Source organism: Populus nigra, chromosome 5 (assembly GCF_951802175.1).
Source record: "Populus nigra chromosome 5, ddPopNigr1.1, whole genome shotgun sequence".
In the NCBI taxonomy this organism is placed as follows: domain Eukaryota; kingdom Viridiplantae; phylum Streptophyta; class Magnoliopsida; order Malpighiales; family Salicaceae; genus Populus; species Populus nigra.
Window position 1 is genome coordinate 15,722,453 of NC_084856.1, and position 21,501 is coordinate 15,743,953.

The window sequence follows — 21,501 nt, forward strand, 5'->3', positions numbered from 1 at the left end:
TTCCAAGGCCATTTTAAGCACATGGCATGCTTTGTGTGTCTGTCTGTCTCGCATGAACCAGTGGATTTGTGTGAAATTCGTCTTCCAGGAGCTTGAAGAGCTAGCTGTGTGAGAGAGAAAGAGAGTGCCAATAAACACCTATATTTTCCTGTCTGGCTACATGCGTGGTAAAAGCTAAAAGGGTAGGAAAATATCCGCGGAAGAGAATGGTGTTTAACTAATTCTACTGGCTAGCACTTGAAAAAAGGAACACGATGAATCTTTTAAGGATAGAATTTGTTGGTAACTTGTTTAATTACGATATCTTCAGGAATGGTTGTGGAATCATCTTCAAATGATTGCAAGAGCGAGCTGAACAATAGGGAGCTGATAACCCAGTAAAGGGCCACAGATTTTCAAATCTGCCAAATGAAAATGCCATTCCAAAATGTTATAGATTCCTACATTCGAAATGCCACACGGAGGCGAAGCCAGAGGAACAATTCTATGGTAATTTCAGAACGCACCTGCAAAGCCGAGAACCCATTCAGGAAAGGAGCTACCTTAGAAAAGCCGGCGCTGCATGTTCAAGTTTAGTATTTCACATCATGTTTGCTATGAATTGTTACATAAATTATATAAAATTAATAAATAAATCCAGCTACAGACAAACTACATTTCTATTTAATGTCGCATCTTAACAGTAAGTAAAAGTGGAGACTGGAGCATCCCAGTCACTTGGAATTTTTTGCCTTCATCTCGGCGGCGGCAGCTTTAGCAGCAGACTTGGCCAGTGAACTGGGCTTCAGTACACTTTTTGGATTAAATGCCTTTCGGATTTTGAATGCAGCCCATGCAGTCCCAATTGCATGCCCTGTAGCACCAAGCCCTTCATTTGTAGCTTTGGCTGCTTCTTCACCATACCTGCAAGAGCAACATACAATAACTTCACACTTCAATTCTCCCCCCACCCCCCCTCCTCAAGGGCTATAGCTCTTTTACATTGAACACCTCCTTCACACACATACCACTGCTATTTCAGAGGAATGAATTGTGGTATCAAAAAACTTATTGAGAAGTCGATGTCTTACTTCATGACTTTAACGAAACAAGAGACCAATAGCCTAACAAAAGATTTGGTCCAATTCAGGTGCCTTTTTAGATTTTAGGCCACCAAAAGACCCCATTACTGATTTAAGATAATATTGATATTGGGAGTACTCAGTCTATTGAATGCCAGACACAATGAGATTAACGCACAACAGTTACATAAAGCATAATTGTATAATTTGTTTCCTTTGTCTCCAAACAGGTGTTGAAAACTGCTGACAGGTTACAGGCCCAGTTTCTACACAAAGCATAATTGTATAATTGGTTCTCCAATCACATGCTGATAATTGCTGACAGGTTACAGGCCAAGTTTATACTCTCGTCATTTCTGATTAAAAGAAGATGCGAAAAAAAAAAAAATGATTCTTGACACTCATACTGGAATAAAAACCTATTACCTCTCCATACTATCTGTCCAAACAGATCTGCCTTATGATAGGACTCTAAATTTTTGTTACCCATCCTTTCATTAATAAACAGGAGAGTCAGGTTAGATCCTTTCATTAATAAACAGTAAGAGAGTCAGGTTAGATCGAAGAGTTCCTTGATTTTTTATACATGTCACCATTTTATCTTTGATGCAAACTCTACCTGTGGGAGACAAGTTCAGTTGTCACAGTAGACGATGTTGACATCACATTTCGTCCAGCTACTTCAAGAGCATCGCACACCTTGTCTGTTTACATGAAAATGGAAATATGATGAAGTACAGAGGGAGATTCAATACAGATGTGCAAATTGCCAATAAAAGTTCACTCTAGAAAGATCACAAACAAAATCATATATATCTGATCAGCAAAAGCTCAACGCTGAACAAATTTATTGCCTAACAGACAAGCACAGTTAATGAAAATTATTTTTTTCTTTTTTCTTTTTCGAAAAATACAGCAATGTCAAATTTGGCGTTTAAAGAATGAAGGAATAGGAAATGAACTTCCATGATTTTCCAGTGAAAGGAAAAAAACACAGCATTAACGCGGGGATTAACGGCAAACTGATAGCAGTCTCCAAATATCTACCAATGGACAGTCAAGGCATTGAGATAATGACCCACCATCATGGGAGTTAACAAGAACAGAATCTAATCTAACAGTTCAAAATTACATCCCTTTCTTGGGTCCAATTGCCATTCATGAATGAAAACCTTTGTGACCTCCCAACTATGCATCCATTCAATGTTGTTAACTGTCTAATAAATGGTAGGTTTCAATGTTGACCTAAGATATATTCAACTTTATGTTGAAACAGAAAGCTAAAGGCCTCAAGAGAGCACAATTCAATGTTGTACCATGGACCTGAAATCTAGCTAGCTAGCAGAACAACCAAAATATGAGGCATTTTGCAATTGAAATGGGACAAGATGCATGCAGTAGAATAGCCATCACAATGAACAGACAACTTGAACATTCAACAATGTGTGTCAATTTAATAAATGGTAGTCAGGAAAATTCATATCACCTCATCCTTATGTGATATGGATATAAAATAAAACTGCTGCCTAAAATCTGTTACCCATTCATTATGATGAATAAACCTCAAAGAGGAGAAAACTAATGCACTGATCTGTTAAGGTTAAAGCCGAAATTGGCCATAATCACTCCTATGTTACTGTCCACATCTACCTTAGACCCGCAAAATTTATCTAAAAGACTGATCTGATGCGTGAAAACTAATTGAATGCGGAGCTACTTTCACATCAGTGTAATGATCTCCATCAATAAAAATTACTCCAGAAATACTTCTATGCAGAAGGTTCAGTATATTATTCCCTTCCTTTTTTCTATCAACGTTTACAAACATACCTAGAGAAATATGAGACCAGAGACTCAACAATATGACAAGTAATGGAAACAAGAGGAAAAACCACAGAAATTTAGCAGAAAAAAAGGGAAATGTTGATTTATGAAGCAGGTGCAGTGATCCAACTTTCACAGAAATTACCAACATTTAAAAGTAAAGCTGCAGTTAGGAGTAAAGAAAGCACATTCAACCTTATCTATTATACAATAAACACTCAATATTAAGGTTCAAGATGATACACGTACTAAATCCATCAAAGGATGCAAGGACAATTTCCCCTGGCAGAAGGCCAAAGAATTTCTTGCCAACTTTTGAGTTCACAAGCGAACTTGTGAAAAATCCAGATACTTTCAGCACCCCGGAGAGAAGCCCATTTGCTACTTTCTCGGTCATTTTTGTCATCCTCTTAGCCCTGCATGCATACGCAAACTAAGGTATCCTTGAAGTGATTATTTTGATTTAAGACAATACCAATCAAAAGAACTGTAGAAACCCAGTTTTCTTTGCTATAACCATGTTGCATGTGAAAGCACACACTAGTTTTACATCCATTGCTTTCTAATCTAGAATATGATTCGAGGTAAAGGACTATAATCTGAAGACTACACAATAAGAAAGAAAATCAGGCAAATTCAAGGTAAAAACAGTAACCAAAGACAGAAAAGCAGATAGACCAGCATCATATTATAATCTCCACACCTTTTGATCCTCTTCAAAGTAGCAGGACTAATCTCTGATTTCTCCTTCGGGTCCATCCTCTTCTTCATAACCTCATTCCCCCACTTCAACCTATCCATAGTTACATCACCACACCACAAAATCCCCTTAATCAGCTGCCCTGACCCCGCAGCAATCAACTTACCAGCAGTCCCACTATAATCCTCCACATTAGGAGCCAATGTAGTCCAATAGGCAGCACATTTCCCCTCCATAATCTCCTTCTTCTCCCCTCCTAACTTCATATCCATCGGCGAAGTATCCTTGGCCGCATTTCCACCCAAGAATTCCTTAGCATTCTCCGATACTTTCTGCACCGAAAAACAACTATAACTCCCCAAGATCTGATCAAACTCCGACAACAATCTCTCTTGCCCTTTCGACGCAATCGTCAATCCATAATTCAATATATTCTCCCCATCAACCCTTTTCTCCCTCTTATCATCCTCCTCGTCGCTCGAATCTGACGAGTAATTCTCATTAGGAAATCTAAGGGAGAAAAAATAATGAGAATCATCAAGCTTAACAGCAGCCTCATCCTTAGCCAATGGCCATTGGATCTCATCAGCAACACGGGCCAGAACAGCCACAACATTATTTCCTTGACTGAGCCTAACGATGTAGAGATCGCCGGAAGCGAGTTCTACACTATAGTTTTTATCAATTAGATTAACAATAGCACCTGCGATCTTTATCAAGACTTCTTCAACAACCTCCGGTGGGGCGGAGGGTGGCGCTTGAGTGTGTGACTGCGCGCGTGGATACTCGTGTTGTGAATGATCATGTCCAGGAAAAAGGTTTTCGACGAGGTCTTCTGGATCAATTTTGGGGTAGAGATTTGAGGATGGAGATGGGGAGGAGGAGGTGAATAAAGGGTCGGGTTTTGATTGGATAATTTGTGGGTAGAGGGACGAATTTTGATTAGGGTTTTGAGATGCCATTTTTGTGCGTGTGAACCCTTCTTCTTCTGCTATGTTTCGAGCGTGGGGGGTAGCTATGTACACAAGGAGATAAACTGTCTTGGTTCCCGCGCTAAAACTTCGCTGCAAAGGAAATCCGGGGTTCCTTCAAGTGTAATGTCGCCAAGCCGGAAGAAACCACCGACCTTTCATTTCCTTTGGATGGATTGATTTATCGTGTTGTGTACCTTCGATATTAGTACGAGTGCAAGATGGAAATCTAACTTTGATTTATTTAAATAATAGCCTTTAAGAAAGAGCGTGTTTGTGTGTATTATTATATTATGACAGAAAACATTAAAAGGATTTTTTATTTTTTTTTACTATAGATGGACACTCTTCACGCGCTCATAGAATACTCCTCATTTTTTAATAATTTATCTTGGTATTCAAAGTTTTATTTTATGAGATAGGGTACTTATAAAAGGCTAACTAGACAGTGGTGGAATTCAATAGAAAAAAATCAACATCAACATGAATATACATTTGGATACTTTATCTTTAAAATATCATAACTTATATAATTAAAGTCCATTTAAATCTCCAAAAATCATTTCTAGAAAGTGATTGTTTAGAGTATCAATGGTATTGAAAAAACATATCCAGGTTGAGGAATCCAAAACTAACTCGTTTTGATTTCCAGCTTTTGGATTGTTTTTTAGTATTTTGATTAATGAGTTGGTTTGTAGGTATTCTAAAGATGTTGGTGAGGTATTTTTTTTTATTATTAAAATAGCTTTAAAAATAGGTTTTTTGGGCAAAATAATATTGCAATGATTTTCCAACTACACCCCAGTAGTGCCTATAATCCAGGCAAGCAGACAACACATTAAGTACTTTTGCTAGTGATGTATTGCCTACTTTTTTTATAAAAACATAGAGATAAATGATAGGTTTTTTGTCCTTTTAAAAAACAAAACAAACACATGTCTTCAGCCCTAGGCTTGAAGGCCCACCTACGAGCCTAGGCTTTTCATTACAGCGACTCAGACATGTATCTATTATTTTTTTGTCCTCTTTTGATGGTATTTTTTTCTAGGTTAAATATAAATTTAAAAAGAAAAAAAATTATTGAACCTAGTTGAGTCCACAGTCTGAATCATAAGTTTGAGGAATTATATCATAACACCCGGACTATTTTTTTTCCTTCTAATATTCTTTTTTTTAATTGAAATTTTTCTTAATGTCTCTTTTAAAATGATTTTCAAATTTGTGTTTCAATTAATTCTATTTGAATTTTTTTTTGTTCATTATTTAACCCTTTTTGGATAGAGAATTTTTTTTTAACGGTGTTATGTGTATTTAATTTTTGAAAAACTTATTCTGATTCATCTATATATTTTTTTATCCTTTGCATATATTAAATTTATTTTTTAAAATAAAAAATATTTATTTTCAAATAATATTTCTAATATATGCAACTTTACATAATATATATATATTATTTTGTTCAATTAATTTAATGCATGTGTTTATTTTCATTATTATCTGATTGAATAAAAATTAATTTAATAAACAAATTAAACAAACACAACCAGATAAATATCATGTCTTTTAATATTAAATATCTTAATTTATATTTGTCTCTTGATTTTTCTAGTTTTATTTTTAGTTATCATTAATGACTTTTTTTCTAGTTTTTTAAGGCACATAATTTTTTTATTTAATTACATGTATAAATGAGTGTTTTTATTTACACTTAGAATTTTTTTTATATAAAAATATATCAGAAAAGCCTATATATGTATTTTTTTATTGGAGAAAAACTTTTCTAGCTCACGATAAAATACAAGTCAAATAACTAGGGTGTGTATTAAAGCATAAATTTAGATAAATTTTTTTGAAAATTTTCATAATTTAAAAAAAAATTGTCAAACTAGTACCAATAAATCTTTTTGAAAAATAGTATAGTTTGGTAGAAACAATACTTAAAAAGTGCACATTTTAATTTTAGATGGGAAAAGAAAAAAAAATCTCATAATCACATCATCAAAAGCTATGATGATAATATTATAAATATAATTAGAAAAATGAGATGAATACGTGAACATAAAGAAAAGATACAAACGATGGTTGCACGTGAGCCACATATGACAGGTGGACTTGCCTTTGATGTGACACGTTTGGTATCATTTGAAAGAGTTTAAAGAGACAAACAGATTCACACAACTCAAGGAAAGTTAACAATGATGGTCGGCGTGAGCCACGCGCTCCGCACAAAAGTGAGAAAGTACAACATTCATGCCACAAGAACGAATCAAAACCAGATACAACCTACTGTTCCGAAGTTCACTTGGATAATGAAACAACAGAGAAGACACAGTTCCATGTTTTGCACATTCTTGCTAACCGTATAATGTCTGTTGTTGTCCAGGTGCCATTGAAGTGCACATTCTCGTGATTGAACCATTGAGGTGCACGTGTACAGCCAGAATGACCTGCAGGAGAACTGTTGATCCAAAAGCCAGCCTGAAAGCTCGAGGAGTGGCAAGCTTTGATAGATTGGCTTGATGCCGTTAAAATTGGAAGCATCTCCCCATAAGCTGAGAACAGATCCTGATCCTGGCAGAAGAGAAAACAACACAGAAATATCACTTCTCTCCTCCTATGGTTGTTTGTCTTCATCCTTCTTCTCCTGGGGCTACAAAACAAGAAAGCAGGAAAAAAAACAGATGTTTTTAGAATACATGGGTATCATCAGAATGTTCATCACTTACTTAATTAGATTCAAAAGATAGAAATCTATATTGATCATCGCTAGCTGATTGATCAGCACTTCAACGAGAGGCATAGGGTAGGTGAAAAGTCAAAGGTGACAAATCATCTAGAGTTGGAGATCAGTTATTAAGAAAGTCTTGTTTTCGAGGAAAGTATAGCTTTCCTGATTTAGTCAAGGCTTTCTTCCTAGTTAGAACTTAGAAGCAGGGCCTAGACAACAATGAATTGGTTTCATTCTATGAATGAAATTTGATGGTAGTTGTTTTTTCTTGTAAATTCTGGTTGGTCTTCATTTTTTTAGTGATTTTAGGGTATTTTGGAATTGGTATATCTATACATTATATCAAATTCTTCCTTAAATATTAAAAATGAAACAATAATTTTGAAGGAAAAAAATAATATAATCTCATATGGTTAGAATAATAACATGAGAATTAATGGTAAATCTTCAAACCCCATTGATCATGTTGAAGGTGTCTTTTGACGATATCATCAAAGAAAGAAGAAGAAGATATGATAGACTGAGAATGGTAATGTTTATGGCAAAAGAAAAAAAATTAAGGAAAAAAGCTAAATTTATTTGTGATTAGATACTGCTTGATTTTGCATGTAAAAAGTATTTTAAAAAATTTAATTTTTTTTTTATTTTTTTATTTTAAATTAATATTTTTTTAGTGTTTTAGATTATTTTGACGTGTTGATATCAAAAATAATTTTTAAAAAATAAAAAAAAATTATTTTAATATATTTCTAAATTAAAAACACTTTGAAAAAACAATTATAACCTCAACCACACTTTAAATTTAAATATTCATTTAAATGAATAGTACAGCATAGAAATTTGAGATTTTCCTAAAAAACAAACCCCCTCAAAATTTTTCACATTTGCTATATTAAAAACAACTCCTTAATCAGCTTTTTCCCTCTTGAACATAAGGATGTATATGCTTTGATCCATATTTTTTTCTTGATTTGACATGGATCCAAATAAGGAAGGAAGATTGACTTGATAGACTCTAAGTAAGGTCTGCCTCGTTCCTTATAACATAAATTAGCTATAATCTTAGTAATTAACAAGATTTTCCTTCCACTGTAAATACCAACCTCACACTATTTAACCTATGCTAAGAAAACCCTCTCGCACGAAGGCCAAAATCATTCATCAACTGGTATTCATTCTGCACGCGAACTGCAGCAAGATTTATGAAATGCATCTTCACAAGCATCTTTGCTACGGATTCTGTATTTGAACGTATTTTGTGTGTGCTAGAACTGCTGCCATCACCGCCACTTTTGGTAGAAGCACAGCTCTGCCAGGCCAAACTCCTTCAAAAACCCCTGCCTTCTAATTATAAAGATGTATTGATCCATAGTTGTTTGTTAGACTGCAGTCTCACCACTTGCAACCCAATTTCATTCTAATTATAAAATTACGAGGGATCATTGATGGTACCGGGTATTGAGATATACCGGTTAATGACCAAGATCATGAACACCAGCATCGTCTTCATCACTAGAAGTGTCATAGCAAGGAGTACCAGAACCAAGTGAAACCTCAAGCGTTTCATTATCTTCTGATATTCCATTAGTAACTGCTTGTGAAGTAGAGGCCTCTTGATGTTGCAAGGTTGCTGATTTATCCGCGACTCTCGAGGAGCTCCTGCCTATGCTGCTAAAGTTGGTATTGAGTTTGCTATCTGTCATCGAAAACCCCAAAGATGTAGTTGATGGAAGAGCCAGAAGGTTTGGAGTAGATGAACTTTGCTTGGCCTTTACTCTCCTTTGCCACCCATGCAGTGATTTCCTCACATTTTCGGATACTACCGTTTTCTTGAACTTTGCGCCCATCTGTAACAAAAAAATAAGCAACCTTTTCAGAACAGAGACCTAGAAATAGATAGGAACCAAAAGAAGATAAAGCTAAACCAGACCTGTGTGATGATTACATAGAGTGGGAACGTGATAAAGCTAAACCAGAATTGTGTGACCACCCTGCAGTAATACAAAGGCACCAATACTATAAAATTTATTTGATCAGATATATATCTAAAATGTTTGGATAAACAAGAATATTAAAGAATTTACCCGCAAGCCAAGCGGATAGCAATGTACGTCTCATTGTCCATAAAACAAGAAGACTCTTTGATTTCCCACTGGTAACAGGAACCATTATCAGCATCACAAACGACAAGTGAGAAAAGAAGACTTTTTTCCATATCAAGGAAAGACTAATGAAGCCCAAAATAAGCAGACATTTTAAAGAAGCCAAGATATGAAGAATTCGTCATGCAGAATATCTGATAAAGTTTATGTAGCATAGCTGCATGCTAGAGATTCCCCTCCTCAACATTTAGCCTATATCTATGTGATATCGAACTGTCTGTTGTGCTACAATGAGAACTAAAATCTTACCAGGGACCATAGGAATGTTGACATCTCAAAAGCGTTCTGCCACAGTAATGGTCATCAAAGTATATGAGATTTTGATTCTGTAACACAAATTTTGTATAATGTTTTTGCTTCACTTACCTGAAATGATATGAATTGTATCAACCACAGAAGAAGTCTAGGCTTTCCAAACCAGAAGAGCTCATCCCTCAGGTTGAACTGACGGTTTTCCAGCCATGGAAATGAATTCATAATTTCAACAGCCAATTTCACCACCACCCGGTGCAGTTTTGTACCAATTAGCAGGATTAACTTTGACATTCCCATCAAGAAGGAAAAGAACGGCATCAAATGGGCTATTAAGAACAATTAAGTACGGGAAGGAAATGAAAGTGGAACTTAGTGGACTTACAATGGCTGGAAGAAAGGAAAGCCAAAAGTAAAGATCAGTTCCTGAACCAGAAAACAGATAGTTCGAGGTTTCAGGAATGAAGCAAGCAGGAGTTGCAAACATACAAGAGAAAAAAAAAGTTATATGCAACTAAGATGGTGTTTGGTTGCGTCAGCAGAACTGCTAAGCTCTTGAGTTAGCTCAACTGGGAGGTTCTAGAAAAACAAGTTTCAGGCGTGGTTGAATTTTGAATAACTGCCGTGTTTTCCAGAGACAAAACTGTCCCAGCTCTTCAGTTTGCTACCTTATCATGACTTATGGAAAATTACCGTGAAACTCGAGGAAAATGCAACATATGCCATAAATCCACAGAGGCACACTGCAAAAGAAGCCCAAGCACTGGAAATCAATATGACTTGCCGTTTTGCAGGAGTTATGTTGCTAAAGCATAAAGACAGCGGTCTTCAGACAAAAATTGCTTGGACTGCCAACATTTTCATTATCTTGCTCATTGCATTCAGACAACATGAAATGCAGCATATAGCTCACATTCGTTCTGTTAGCTATAATGCAGTACTCCGACACTTACAATTAGCTTGTTTGATCATTCAGACTGTATATACTCAATATTACCATGACATAATCATGCAAGTAAAAATTACTGTTGGAAAAAGTAAATGGCTCAACTAACAACAATATTTTGCACATTAATTCATGGAATGCCATTAGGGTATTACCTGATGCCAACAATATCACGGAATTCCTCCTCCATGCTTCGAAGCATATAATTATGGAAATCATATGTCAGAGGAAGTTGGTGTTTCTGAAAATAGGAAAAGAAAAATAAACCAAAATAAGAATGTAATGTTTGGAGCCAACAATTAGTAATGCTGATTTGTTCTGATAATCTTTCTTGTATGTTGAGATGCTATATGATAGATATTTAGTTTTTCCTTGATAGAATCTATGAGAAAGAGAAGCTCCATTTAGATCACAAAGAGCATACGCTGATGAAACCCAAGCGCAAAGCCATATAGTCAGCTTGGTTTATGGAACTCCAGAACTGGCGGCTGAAACAAAGCTGCAAATTCATATATGATCACTCAAATGCTAGAAACAAAACCAGAATAAAAAAGAGAGTTCATCAATATGCAACCATGCAACCAGAATGTATGGAAATGATCTGCATAATATTTACTATATCAATTTTATGAAAGGACTGACTTTAAGCAACATCTGTAACATCTATTGGAAGATGGTCTTCCAAATTTCCCGATTTTCATGTTGAGCCAATAGATGGCCCTAAAGAAAACCAAACATTCAGAACGACTGGAATTCGATTCTCAAAGGAATCAACATTAATCTTAAAAAAGGTGTTCATAGAGTGATTTAATCCGTACAATCAATGATTTGGAAAATCAGAAGTAAATGCTACGAGGTTTAGCAACCAATTACAGTCAAGCCATGCATATCATTATTATTTTGCTTAAATTAGACCTGCAACAGCATGTGCCATAAAGGTACATGGTTTTCTGATATTACCAGCCAAACAAGAACTCGGTGCTGGCTCCATGGATGGGATGTGTGGTGACAAATGAAGGTAGATAGTTGCCTTGTTTCGTCAAATGCAGCTTCAGGTGATCCTGGAATTCAGAAATTGTATTCATGGCCAAAAAGAGATTCTCATTTATGAGGGTTTTCATGGTAACTCTAAGCAAAGAAATCCAGGAAAAAAATTAACACGATGCTATCTTGGACTATAAAATTCTGCACCTAGTACACTTTGAAGAGCCATAGTCTTAGCCTGGTTTTCCCATGTTCTCCAGCTATAAATCTGCACTCATTAAAAACAAAGCCTCAGAGCTCTCTTTATGAATATCAAGCTTCAATTGTTATCAACAGAAATTGTAATGGTAAGGGGGCGGTCAGACCTTGATCATGGCCAAGGCTATGGCAATAAAGCTGTAAGAAACATGGGTAACTCCCAGGACAAAAATCAAACGATGAAGCTGTTCGAGACTTTCATGTGAAACGAAGGATTCATGACCCTTGACGACATATAAGTTCAAAAACAATCAGTGTTTCGATTAATAAAAACAGAATAATAGCAGACCCCACCTCTCACTGCATAGCGGTAAAGTTCGATATAAAAACAAAAATCATCAATGCAAACCAAGAAAAAAAAATTGCCATGTAAACATTGCACTTTGAAGAAGAGAGTCACCTCGGGACAATATTCATTCTTTTGTTTGTGCACCAGCTCTTTAACAAATGAATCGTTTGGGTACTTTACTCTTGAAAGAACATGTTGTCCTGGTGTTAAATTATTCTTCTTCACCACGCATGGATAAAATGTGCTGTTCAAAGTTGATGATTTAACACAAATCTTGGCCACAAAAACAATCCAATGACCCATCAACAACGATAGAAGCCCAAAAACCATTAGCTCTGCTCACAGATTGACAAAACCAAACAATGAGCATCAAAACTACTACTTTTCTTTTGAACTGACCCAATAATTTGGATTTTCAATCGATTCTTGTTGCTTACCTTCTTTGATCTTGTCTAGTGCTGAAAGTAGTGCTTTTCTCTTGGTCCTATCCAGCCACTATTGAAAAGAAAGACAAAAAAGGATCACAACAGATGATTATAACATCAAAGTACCACTCCAGACATGAGAGAACTGAGACAAAGAGACACGTGTTTATGGCATCAAAAGGTTGAAAATTGAACTTATTAAGAAATAAGAACTACCAACATTTGTGAGAAAATCTTATACCTTTGCAAGCTGTTTCAAGGAGCCTTGAAAGAAGAAACCAAGAGAAACCATAACCACCACCACAGTGACCACAGCCCATGTAGGGGTCAACTCCAAAGATACCTCTTTATCCATCTCTCCTTCCAATACCAAGATCCCGATTAGCTTCAGATATCAGTATATAAAATCATCAAATCGCCAACATGAAGAAACAAAGGTGACCCAATTGGTCATTTTCATCGCTTCTTATGCAAAGCTGATTTGACCAGATCAGTGATGTGAACATTCTCATGTTGGTGGGCTTAGGTTTGCTCCTTGAAATAGAGACCAGAACTCGGAGAGAATTTAAGAAACCATGCAAGGATGTTATAAGCCAAATGGAATAATGGGACACCTTAACACAACATCTTGACAACCAGACTTATGCATGTTGGGAAACAGACACCAACGTGCCTTTGTCCTTTGTCTTCCATTTTCCCCCTTTTCATGTGGAAGTTTAAGAATCAAATGAACATTGCACAAGACTGCATCGATACAGATCACTTCCCATTATTTTTAAAAAAAAGTAGAATGCATACGCTAATAATAAGCATGAGAATGTTCAAGGCCGGTTGGTGAATCTCATAAATATAGGGTAACAGGTTAGGTGATCCACAAGGAGAATACAAATGTCTGCAAATGGCAACATGTTGCTTAACCATGTTTAAATTGATTAGCATTATAAAATTACATTCATTAACTATATTTATGTATATTAAATTAGGTGCTATTCAGATAATTAGAAGTCTTAAATGTTTCCAAGACTCTGATTTTGTTAGAAATAGAAGTTAATCATATCCGAAACATGCAAAATTGTCTGCTCGGAACACGGTTTTACCCTGTTTTTAAAAAAAATATTGAATTTTATATTTTTAAATAAATCTTAAAATATATAGATACTTTGCTGCCTGTTGAATAACAAGGTTGCTTTTAAAGTGCAATTACAGAAAAATTAAATGCTTCGCAGAGCTACAACTAGTTTTCTGACAAAATGATCTGCTAGCCTTCACAGTTAAAGGATTTTTTTAAAATTAAAAAAATTAATGAATTAATACAGGTTAAAATTTTTTTGGTGAAATAATGGATTTTATATTCTAGATTTGACCAGATCAGTGATGCGAACAGTTTCATGTTGGTGGGCTTAGGTTTGTTCCTTGACAGACTCTAAATAAATTCTTAAAAAGTTATTCTTCCGGGTAATTTTAAATAGTCAAATTTTATCATAATTAAATAAAAATTTATCTCGAATAGATTATATAAATAATCTAATATATACATTTATAAACTAGTAAAATAGATTAAGATTCAAGAAGAAATCTAATCAGACAGATCAAAATAATAATTAAAAAAAACCATAAATTTTAATATAATTATTGGATTGTATTTAAATTTTTTAAGTATTTTCTTTACATTAGTGACTCGATATGCAAATAATCAAATTTTAATCTTAGTAAGGCTCCCACTTTTAATAATTGAGATTTTTTCTATTATTTTTGGAACCAATAAACGAATTTCACCGACTATTAGAAATTAGTCAACCATTTAAATTAGAAATGAGACATTTTAATTATATCAGAATTAAAAACACGATATTTACTGAATATTATTATTATTCTGAAAAGTGACACGATCACCTTATTTATCCAAAGTTCAAAGCCTGCTTAGCTTCCACATGTTGCAATAAAAGCCCTAGCATGGGGCGGATGGCAACGGTTCACCAACTTTGACAGGTCCAATCTGGTCTGTCTCATTGATGATACCTTGTTTCACTAGCCTGGCTTTACAACCGGCTAGGGATCGGGACATGTCCATCACTGACCTGTTTCATCTGGCTATTATAATAATTATCGATATTAACATTAATATTGCATCCACAAGGCTGTGCCATCTGGGCACACAACCATTTAAATGACTGGATTTACAAATCAGAGTTCATCTCTCTCTGCCTTCTCTATCTTCACCGGAAAAACATTCTCCGTCCAGGCAAGATAGCCTCCTCCCACGTTGCTTACATCTTTGAAACCCTGCCCAATTCAACAACAATTCAGTTTTCTCACCCCTTCAACCTCTCTCACTCTTCAATCCTTTGAAAAAGCATGTAACCCATTTATTAACTTTTATAAATCATGAGTTCATCATAACTTGGATGGATACTTGTAGAGTGTTCTTGGAAATTCGGTTGAATTTTGTTTTTAAAAAATTTTGAGATTTTTTTTATTTTAGATTATTTTTTTTATTTTGATACTTAATATTAAAAATAAATTTTAAAAAATAAAAAAATATTATTTTAATATATTTCTGAACAAAATACACTTAAAAATATGCCATATTCTAACAAAACTCAGTCTCATGAACAATTAAGATGGAAAAACTTCGTGAGGAAAGATGGCGTCGGTTTTTGGAAGAAAATAATGGTTAATACTAGTCGAATTAATTTTTTGTTTTTACGTTTTAAAAATATTTATTTTTTTATTTTTAATTAATATTTTTTCGTTTTTTATTAAAAATAAATTTTAAAAATAAAAAAAATAAACATTATTTTAATATATTTTAAAAACAACAAAGCTGCAATACGAATCATGCTCTTGAGTGTTCAAAAAATGAGGCACAAAACAAAACGAGAACCAGGGCAGGGACACTTGTCGAATGAATTTAGATGAACTTACAGCACTAAGAAGATCAGCAGTTGCATACAGGGATCTGACTCCACTTTGACAGCCCTATCATCAAGGAAAGGTGGATTAAAGTTTTTCTATTCACATTTAATTTGTTGAGAGATTTATGGTAAGTTAATGAATGCTTACCACAAGAAGTTTATCTTCCTCCTTGCACACACCTGAGACCTCCTTCAGAAAGTTGGGATTTTTAACCCTCCCTGTGGCCCAAAATCACATCAAATCTTGTTTATTTTCCAAGCACAAATGAACTAGCTATGGAATCTTGAGAGAGATGAACAAATGTTTGTTGATTTCTAGATCTTACCCTCTGGTGTATTGAACAAGTAAGGAATATTGAATATCTTCTCTCCATCCACGTGTCCTTTATTGTACTCTTCCACTGTCCTGTTGGTATGAGGGACAAAAAGACAAGAACTCTGAGAAACCCTAGAATGTCAATATAATTAACAATCTAGAGAGAGGGAGAGAGAGAGAGCACCATAAAAGTTATGAAACAGAGAGCCATTTACCTAACATCTAGATAAGTATAGCCTGACTCAAGCAAACCCTTTGTTGCCTTGACATCAACGGTGACAACTTCAGCTCCTGTGCTAAAATAGATCAAAGAAAGAAGAAACAGCCCACGAAGGAACAAACCCATATCAAGTTATGCAAAATAAAGAAAGAAAATGAGGAGAACTATATGTTGTTCCAAAAAGAGAAAAACTGGAACCTTTTATCTAGGGAGCCCATGAAGACCAATTCGTGTCTATGCAAGTTGAATATAGTTGACCTGACTCTCTTTTTTCAAAATCCAGTGGCTGTTTGAGTGGTTTGCCTGAGAAAACCAGCTGCAGATACCATTACCACAGCAGTGGCAGCTGTTTATAGCGCCCAATTGTTTTGTTTGGAATTTCGGAAAAGGTACATAAGCACACGTAGCCGTCCCATCACATAGGACCCAATTACACGTAACAGTCCTATATCACGTGGAATCACGACAAGTAGGCGTGAAAAGACATTGATGGGATAGTACACTGTACAACTACCTTTCAGTGCTAGAAGGGCGGTTTTACTTGAGCAGGCACTAGGAATCCACTTCACATTTCTGTCGGCATCATCCAGCATGGGTGATCCAGAATGTAGGGGTGATATTTCTTGTTCGGTATAGTTTTTACTATAGAAATAATTAAATTAAAATTTTATAAAACATAGAAAGTAAAATTAAAATAAGTTCAAATTCATCATTTTAGATTTAATTCAATTATTTTATATTAAAAATTAAAAACTATATTATTTTTTAAAAAGTTTACATTTTTTAATAAGTTTGGTTTTAGTTTGGTTTTTTAGTTTGATTTTTTTATTGTTTTTATTTTAGACTTATAAAATCAAAACCAAATTAAATTTAAAATATTCTAATCGTTTAACTTGATTTAATAATTTGATTTTTTTAGTTTTTTTTTAATTTTCATAATTTAATCAGTTTTTTTCTCACCCCTGTAAAAAAAAAAACAAAAAAAAAAAACCATCAGGATATCGGACAGAGTGTCAACTCCCAATACAAACTTGCAAGCGCCTATTATAGATTGCCCTCACAGAAGCCATATCAATCCTTAATAAAGAGGTTACTAGAATAATCTCATTCTTTATATCAACTTTCAAAACTAAAGCATGCACTGTAGTTGTTGCGCTTGCAAGGCTTTGGCAAAGATCTTAATAAAGAGAACTTGAATGGTGCAAAAGAAAGATGATTGTCAATCCATGACACCGAGGGAGAACATTCTGTGAATCATTCTCGTTAGCTTAGTCATGGTATATACATTAACAAATTTCAAAGACAAACATGGTAAAAAATAAAATTCACAATACAGTAGAATATACATTTGGAACATTGAGATTTTAACACTGGCTCAATCCGCAGACAATCAGTATATAAACGCGGAGTAGAGCACCATCCTTCACTCTCCTTCCTATCAAGACAGTACAAATGAGACCATCATGGCCTTGGTTTGAAACAGCAAATGAGCTTCCATGGAAGTTCTACAGACAGAATTTTACAATAACACATCAAAATGTGCAGCGGCATCTAATATGTCAATTTAAGACTTTGTAGAGATAAACAACTTTAGAAAACAGCAGAAGGCCTGAAACAGAAAGGAAGAGGGAAAATATGGGAGTTAGCCATGAGTTGCTCACCACTGAAGATATAGAGCATAAGCTTTTTATAGTCAACGATTCCCCCAAAATCAACCAGTTTTAAATGCACCACGACGATGATGTATTGCTGAAGTTTCAAGATTCAAAACACTAGATTTTTTATACAGTGCTAACCCCCATACCTGATTATCAAAGCTAGGCAAACTGCCAGATGTATTTACAGATTCTGAAGCCGGATTCACCTCTTGATCTGCAAAGAAGATAACCACTTTCACTGAGAATTGACATATTTTGCATAAAGGCAGTATGGCACACCTATTCTGTCTAGAATCTTTCCAAGAATTAAGGCAAACTGTATTTTGTTTAGCTTCAATATCTGTTTAAAAATAGATAAATTCATTACCATCTATTATTTCCATCTAAGACTACCACTCTTGATATTTGTGATTCTTCTATTATTTTCCCTTTCGATTGCAAGAAAAAAATCAAGGAACTTCATGTAAGGGCAACAGCATATGACTTCTTAAACTTAGCAGACAACATAATCCATTTCATTGTATAAAATAAATCCAGCCCCACACCACTCAATCTCTATCAACCAGTTGCTAACAGCTATAACTGGTACACCACCATAAGAAACAAGAATGTGTCAAAATATTTGCAAAATCCGCAATACACAACCAATGGTCGTTGCTAAAACAATCCTTTCTAGTGCTTATCACCCTCCATGTTCCTATCACCAGAAAGGATACCTTTCTCAAGAAAGCTACACAGAAATCCCCCGTCCAATGTGCACTCTACTAGGGAAATTGGAGATAAAAAACTTCTATAAATGCTGAACTAACTCCTTCTGGACTGCCCATAAGCACTTTACTTGAATGTACCACCGCACACAGAAATACAACGAAGTGATAACCCTTGCTAGACATTAGCTAATGTGTTTTGATGGTCAATGATAATAATAATAATAAACCATGTCCCTGGTTCCTCGTATATAGGGGCGTTGCTTCAATTTAATTTCTACACAATCTGATCCTTTCCTACCTCAAAATATAAGAAGTGAAAGCAAAATAAACAATTTGAAAAACAGCCCAACAGCATGCACTAGTGAATGAGCACCATGTCAGCTATTTTGGAAGTAATTTGAAGTAGGCAATGAAGACATTTCCATTATTCGCGCCAGTTTGGGGGGGGGGGGGGTTATTTACATAATCACTGTAATGCCTAAAGGACACGGCTATGCTTTCAACTTTCACAAGCTAATCTAGAGAAACATTATGGTGTACCACATACAGTAAGATATTGATGAATGTGCAAATAGTCACTTCCACTTAACCAGCAAAGAGTCACCCCACATATAGAATAGATTGAAAAGCATGAGGTTGGCGCACTCACCCCAAAATATGCAGATTTGTCTTTCATATCAAGCTTGCACACAGGACAGAAGGTCCCCCACTTAGTCAGCCACGAGTCAACACAGGTTGAATGAAATTCTGCAAGTCTTATCAACACACAATCAACAAAATAGTGCGTAGAAGTTGAACTTTCTACCTAATAAATTTGTTTTTTGTAACATATCTAATAAGGATGATGGAATGACAAAAAAGTTGTCTACGACCTAAAAGCAGTGTGCCTAAATCCGTTTTAAACATGTTGCAAATATATGAGCAAGTTCCTACCATGCTGACAAGGGAGAACTTTAAGAACTTCCCCATCTTTATAATCCTCAAGGCAAATCGCACAAGTTTCACCAACATGACACTGACTTAAACTGGCATTCCTGAATGTGAAGCACGGAAGGGCTTCAACCATCTTACTATCCACACTTTTACAGCAATTATTTGTTCGCTGCCAATGCAACCAGTGTCTGGGAGTAACAAAAACAATGATAAGGAGACCTAAAATAACAACAACAGATATCAATGATATTGCCAACACAGTCCATGCTGCATCAGTACGAGATGAATTAATGCAACATTCCCCTTCTTTCCCTCGTGCACGCTCCTTCAATATTTCCCCAGCATACTTTGAAACAAAAACCGCATGGACCTTAATTCCCTCAGGATTCACCATCACTGCACACAGGTAATAGCATATTAAATTACATACCAATCTCAAAACAAGAAATTTAACTTTTTTATTAGTTTTGATATAAAAAATACAAAACAGAGTAATTCCAAGGATCAATACTAACTGAAACTGCATGGGCTTCACAACATTGAATTTTTAAGCAACTGCCATCAAGATTGCTCTAAAAATAAACTATTTTCTAGTAACTTTTGCTACATCCCTAAAAATCTCCATAAAAATCACAAATTTGAATACAATAGCATGAGGAACAATTAGTTATACAGTACACCCTCTACATTTATTTACATTAGGAATAGGAAAGTAAACAGCAATAGACATTTACACTGTGTTTGCTAGGAGGGATTGGAGGAAGGATGGATAAGAGGGGAGGGATTGGGTATATCCATCGTTCGGCTGGCGGGAAGGATAAGGAGGGAATGGAGGGATCCCTCCCTTAAAAATACTTCCTCCCAGTTTCTAAATTTTTAAAACTAGATGGACAGTAAGCCATCCATCCTTTCTCCTCTCAATCAAGTATGCAAATAAATAAAATATCTGCTGGAAATGAAAAAAAATAAAACAATACGAATGCAAATACGACTTGATTAAGATAAAAGAGAGAGAGAGAGAGGACTTAACTGTAAATCAAATTCCTGTTATCTTTATCATCAAAAACAATGGCAGCACGAAAACCAGCACTTTGGGCATTCTTAATCTTATCTTCGAAAGCACATTCACCTCTCACTATCAAAGCAAACCTCCCACTTTCATTGAACTCGAAACGATTGCGTAGCGGAGAACAAGCGTCCAGAGGGTTTGCCACGTGTAACGACCCACACACACGAGAGCCATTGAGGCTGAGAGCTAAGAAAACACAGAATGACAGCAAATTTTATTAATTAATTAAAAGAAAAGGTAAAACAAATTCTGAGCCCCAATTTTGAAGAGAAGTGAAGGGAAAGTACCGGATTTAGCAGGAAGGTCTGGGAAGGAAATGGAGGATGGTTTTATAAGGACAGTCGCTGAACTTCCTTCAATTATCATTATAGCGTAAAAGAGTGATAGTATAAGAAACAAACCCTCTCTCATTTCTCTTCCTTCTATCTTCTATTTCGATTTAATTTCCTGTTTCCTTCTCTGGCTCTCAAAATTCAAGGAAAAAGGATAGCTGGAGCTGGAGGATGCTTATGCCTAATGCTACGTTGTTGGGCTACACAATGGTCCCTAATTTATCAAGTTTTATCAAATCAAATCCCTTACTTTCAATTAGATAAAATCAGCGACTTTATTTCCAATTGAAGGCGATTTGACTTGATATTCTCTGTCAGCTCATAGCATATCGCTTTCTATTCGTGTATCCATTGAGGTTGAAACCAAATTTAATTATAATTAAAACTGATGACTTTGATCCAATTTAAACCAGAGGACTTGATTGAACAAAGTAGAGAGATATCATGTATGATTTTAGCCAATACTGTTAATGACACGGCGGCTGAATGTCTGGACGACGACGCGTCGTTCAAATAGTGAAGCAGCTGGAAGGAAGGTCGAAACTTGAAGAGAGTATTTTTTTAAAAAAAAATTTAAGTCTTTGTACGTTAATAATAAAAAAATAAATTATTTTATTTATTTTCAAATAAAAAATATTTTCTACCAAACATGTAATTAGATTACAGAGTTAAAAATTTTAGTTTGGAAGAGTAAAAAAATATTAAGTATCAAGATTTAGAATTTTCTATTTTAACATTAAAAAATTAA

At 35.1% G+C, this 21,501-nt stretch overlaps 3 protein-coding genes and 1 long non-coding RNA gene across 6 annotated transcripts; all 4 read right to left on the reverse strand.

Moving 5' to 3' along the window:
• Window positions 1–525: 525 nt before the first annotated feature.
• Window positions 526–4,807, reverse strand: LOC133694500 (protein EARLY-RESPONSIVE TO DEHYDRATION 7, chloroplastic). 2 transcript variants are annotated; one of them, XM_062116035.1, is made up of 4 exons: window positions 3,589–4,801; window positions 3,135–3,301; window positions 1,681–1,765; window positions 526–903 (listed from the first exon to the last, which is right to left on the reverse strand). In XM_062116035.1, the coding sequence occupies exons 1-4, from the start codon at window positions 4,545–4,547 to the stop codon at window positions 714–716; spliced, it is 1,401 nt and encodes a 466-aa protein (XP_061972019.1). In that variant the 5' UTR covers window positions 4,548–4,801; the 3' UTR covers window positions 526–713. The 2 variants fall into 2 exon arrangements, with proteins under 2 accessions (XP_061972019.1, XP_061972020.1); XM_062116036.1 differs by lacking the exons at window positions 526–903; window positions 1,681–1,765 and having other exon boundaries at window positions 3,169–3,318; window positions 3,589–4,807.
• A 3,464-nt stretch (window positions 4,808–8,271) lies between these two features.
• LOC133693555 (MLO-like protein 4) lies at window positions 8,272–13,478 on the reverse strand. Of its 2 annotated transcripts, XM_062114787.1 has the most exons (15): window positions 12,842–13,477; window positions 12,613–12,670; window positions 12,287–12,510; window positions 11,994–12,110; window positions 11,836–11,896; window positions 11,605–11,705; window positions 11,069–11,143; window positions 10,800–10,885; window positions 10,392–10,441; window positions 10,084–10,124; window positions 9,813–9,983; window positions 9,696–9,731; window positions 9,369–9,436; window positions 9,215–9,275; window positions 8,272–9,131 (listed from the first exon to the last, which is right to left on the reverse strand). In XM_062114787.1, exons 1-15 carry the CDS (start codon window positions 12,953–12,955, stop codon window positions 8,757–8,759), a joined length of 1,638 nt encoding a protein of 545 aa, XP_061970771.1. In that variant the 5' UTR covers window positions 12,956–13,477; the 3' UTR covers window positions 8,272–8,756. The 2 variants fall into 2 exon arrangements, with proteins under 2 accessions (XP_061970771.1, XP_061970772.1); XM_062114788.1 differs by lacking the exon at window positions 11,069–11,143 and having other exon boundaries at window positions 12,842–13,478.
• Window positions 13,479–14,451: 973 nt separating this feature from the next.
• LOC133694828 (receptor homology region, transmembrane domain- and RING domain-containing protein 1) lies at window positions 14,452–20,900 on the reverse strand. The gene is made up of 13 exons (XM_062116530.1): window positions 20,709–20,900; window positions 20,383–20,607; window positions 19,353–19,748; window positions 19,069–19,166; window positions 17,989–18,049; window positions 17,856–17,923; window positions 17,455–17,556; window positions 16,250–16,323; window positions 16,047–16,127; window positions 15,842–15,921; window positions 15,664–15,734; window positions 15,526–15,579; window positions 14,452–14,883 (listed from the first exon to the last, which is right to left on the reverse strand). The coding sequence occupies exons 1-13, from the start codon at window positions 20,830–20,832 to the stop codon at window positions 14,785–14,787; spliced, it is 1,533 nt and encodes a 510-aa protein (XP_061972514.1). The 5' UTR covers window positions 20,833–20,900; the 3' UTR covers window positions 14,452–14,784.
• On the reverse strand, window positions 17,297–17,849 carry LOC133694075 (uncharacterized). The gene is made up of 2 exons (XR_009842230.1): window positions 17,713–17,849; window positions 17,297–17,556 (listed from the first exon to the last, which is right to left on the reverse strand). It is a non-coding gene; the product is annotated as an uncharacterized LOC133694075 (long non-coding RNA).
• Window positions 20,901–21,501: the final 601 nt, after the last annotated feature.

What these genes read in the sequence shown, in the direction of transcription:
- LOC133694828 (XM_062116530.1), bottom strand. Translation starts at nt 20,832, where the DNA reads ATGAGAGAGGGTTTGTTTCTTATACTATCACTCTTTTACGCTATAATG. An exon ending in ACAAATCTGCATATTTTGGG is followed by an intron (nt 18,050 to 19,068) that starts GTGAGTGCGCCA and finishes ATTTTTAAACAG; the next exon opens with ATATTGAAGCTAAACAAAAT. An exon ending in AAAGATTCTAGACAGAATAG is followed by an intron (nt 17,924 to 17,988) that starts GTGTGCCATACT and finishes TCTTCTTTGCAG; the next exon opens with ATCAAGAGGTGAATCCGGCT.
- LOC133694500 (XM_062116035.1), bottom strand. Translation starts at nt 4,547, where the DNA reads ATGGCATCTCAAAACCCTAATCAAAATTCGTCCCTCTACCCACAAATT. An exon ending in TGCATCCTTTGATGGATTTA is followed by an intron (nt 1,766 to 3,134) that starts GTACGTGTATCA and finishes TCATGTAAACAG; the next exon opens with ACAAGGTGTGCGATGCTCTT. An exon ending in ACTGAACTTGTCTCCCACAG is followed by an intron (nt 904 to 1,680) that starts GTAGAGTTTGCA and finishes TTGCTCTTGCAG; the next exon opens with GTATGGTGAAGAAGCAGCCA.
- LOC133693555 (XM_062114787.1), bottom strand. Translation starts at nt 12,955, where the DNA reads ATGGATAAAGAGGTATCTTTGGAGTTGACCCCTACATGGGCTGTGGTC. An exon ending in CATTTTCCTCGAGTTTCACG is followed by an intron (nt 10,125 to 10,391) that starts GTAATTTTCCAT and finishes TTTCTGGTTCAG; the next exon opens with GAACTGATCTTTACTTTTGG. An exon ending in GCTATCCGCTTGGCTTGCGG is followed by an intron (nt 9,276 to 9,368) that starts GTAAATTCTTTA and finishes GTATTACTGCAG; the next exon opens with GGTGGTCACACAATTCTGGT.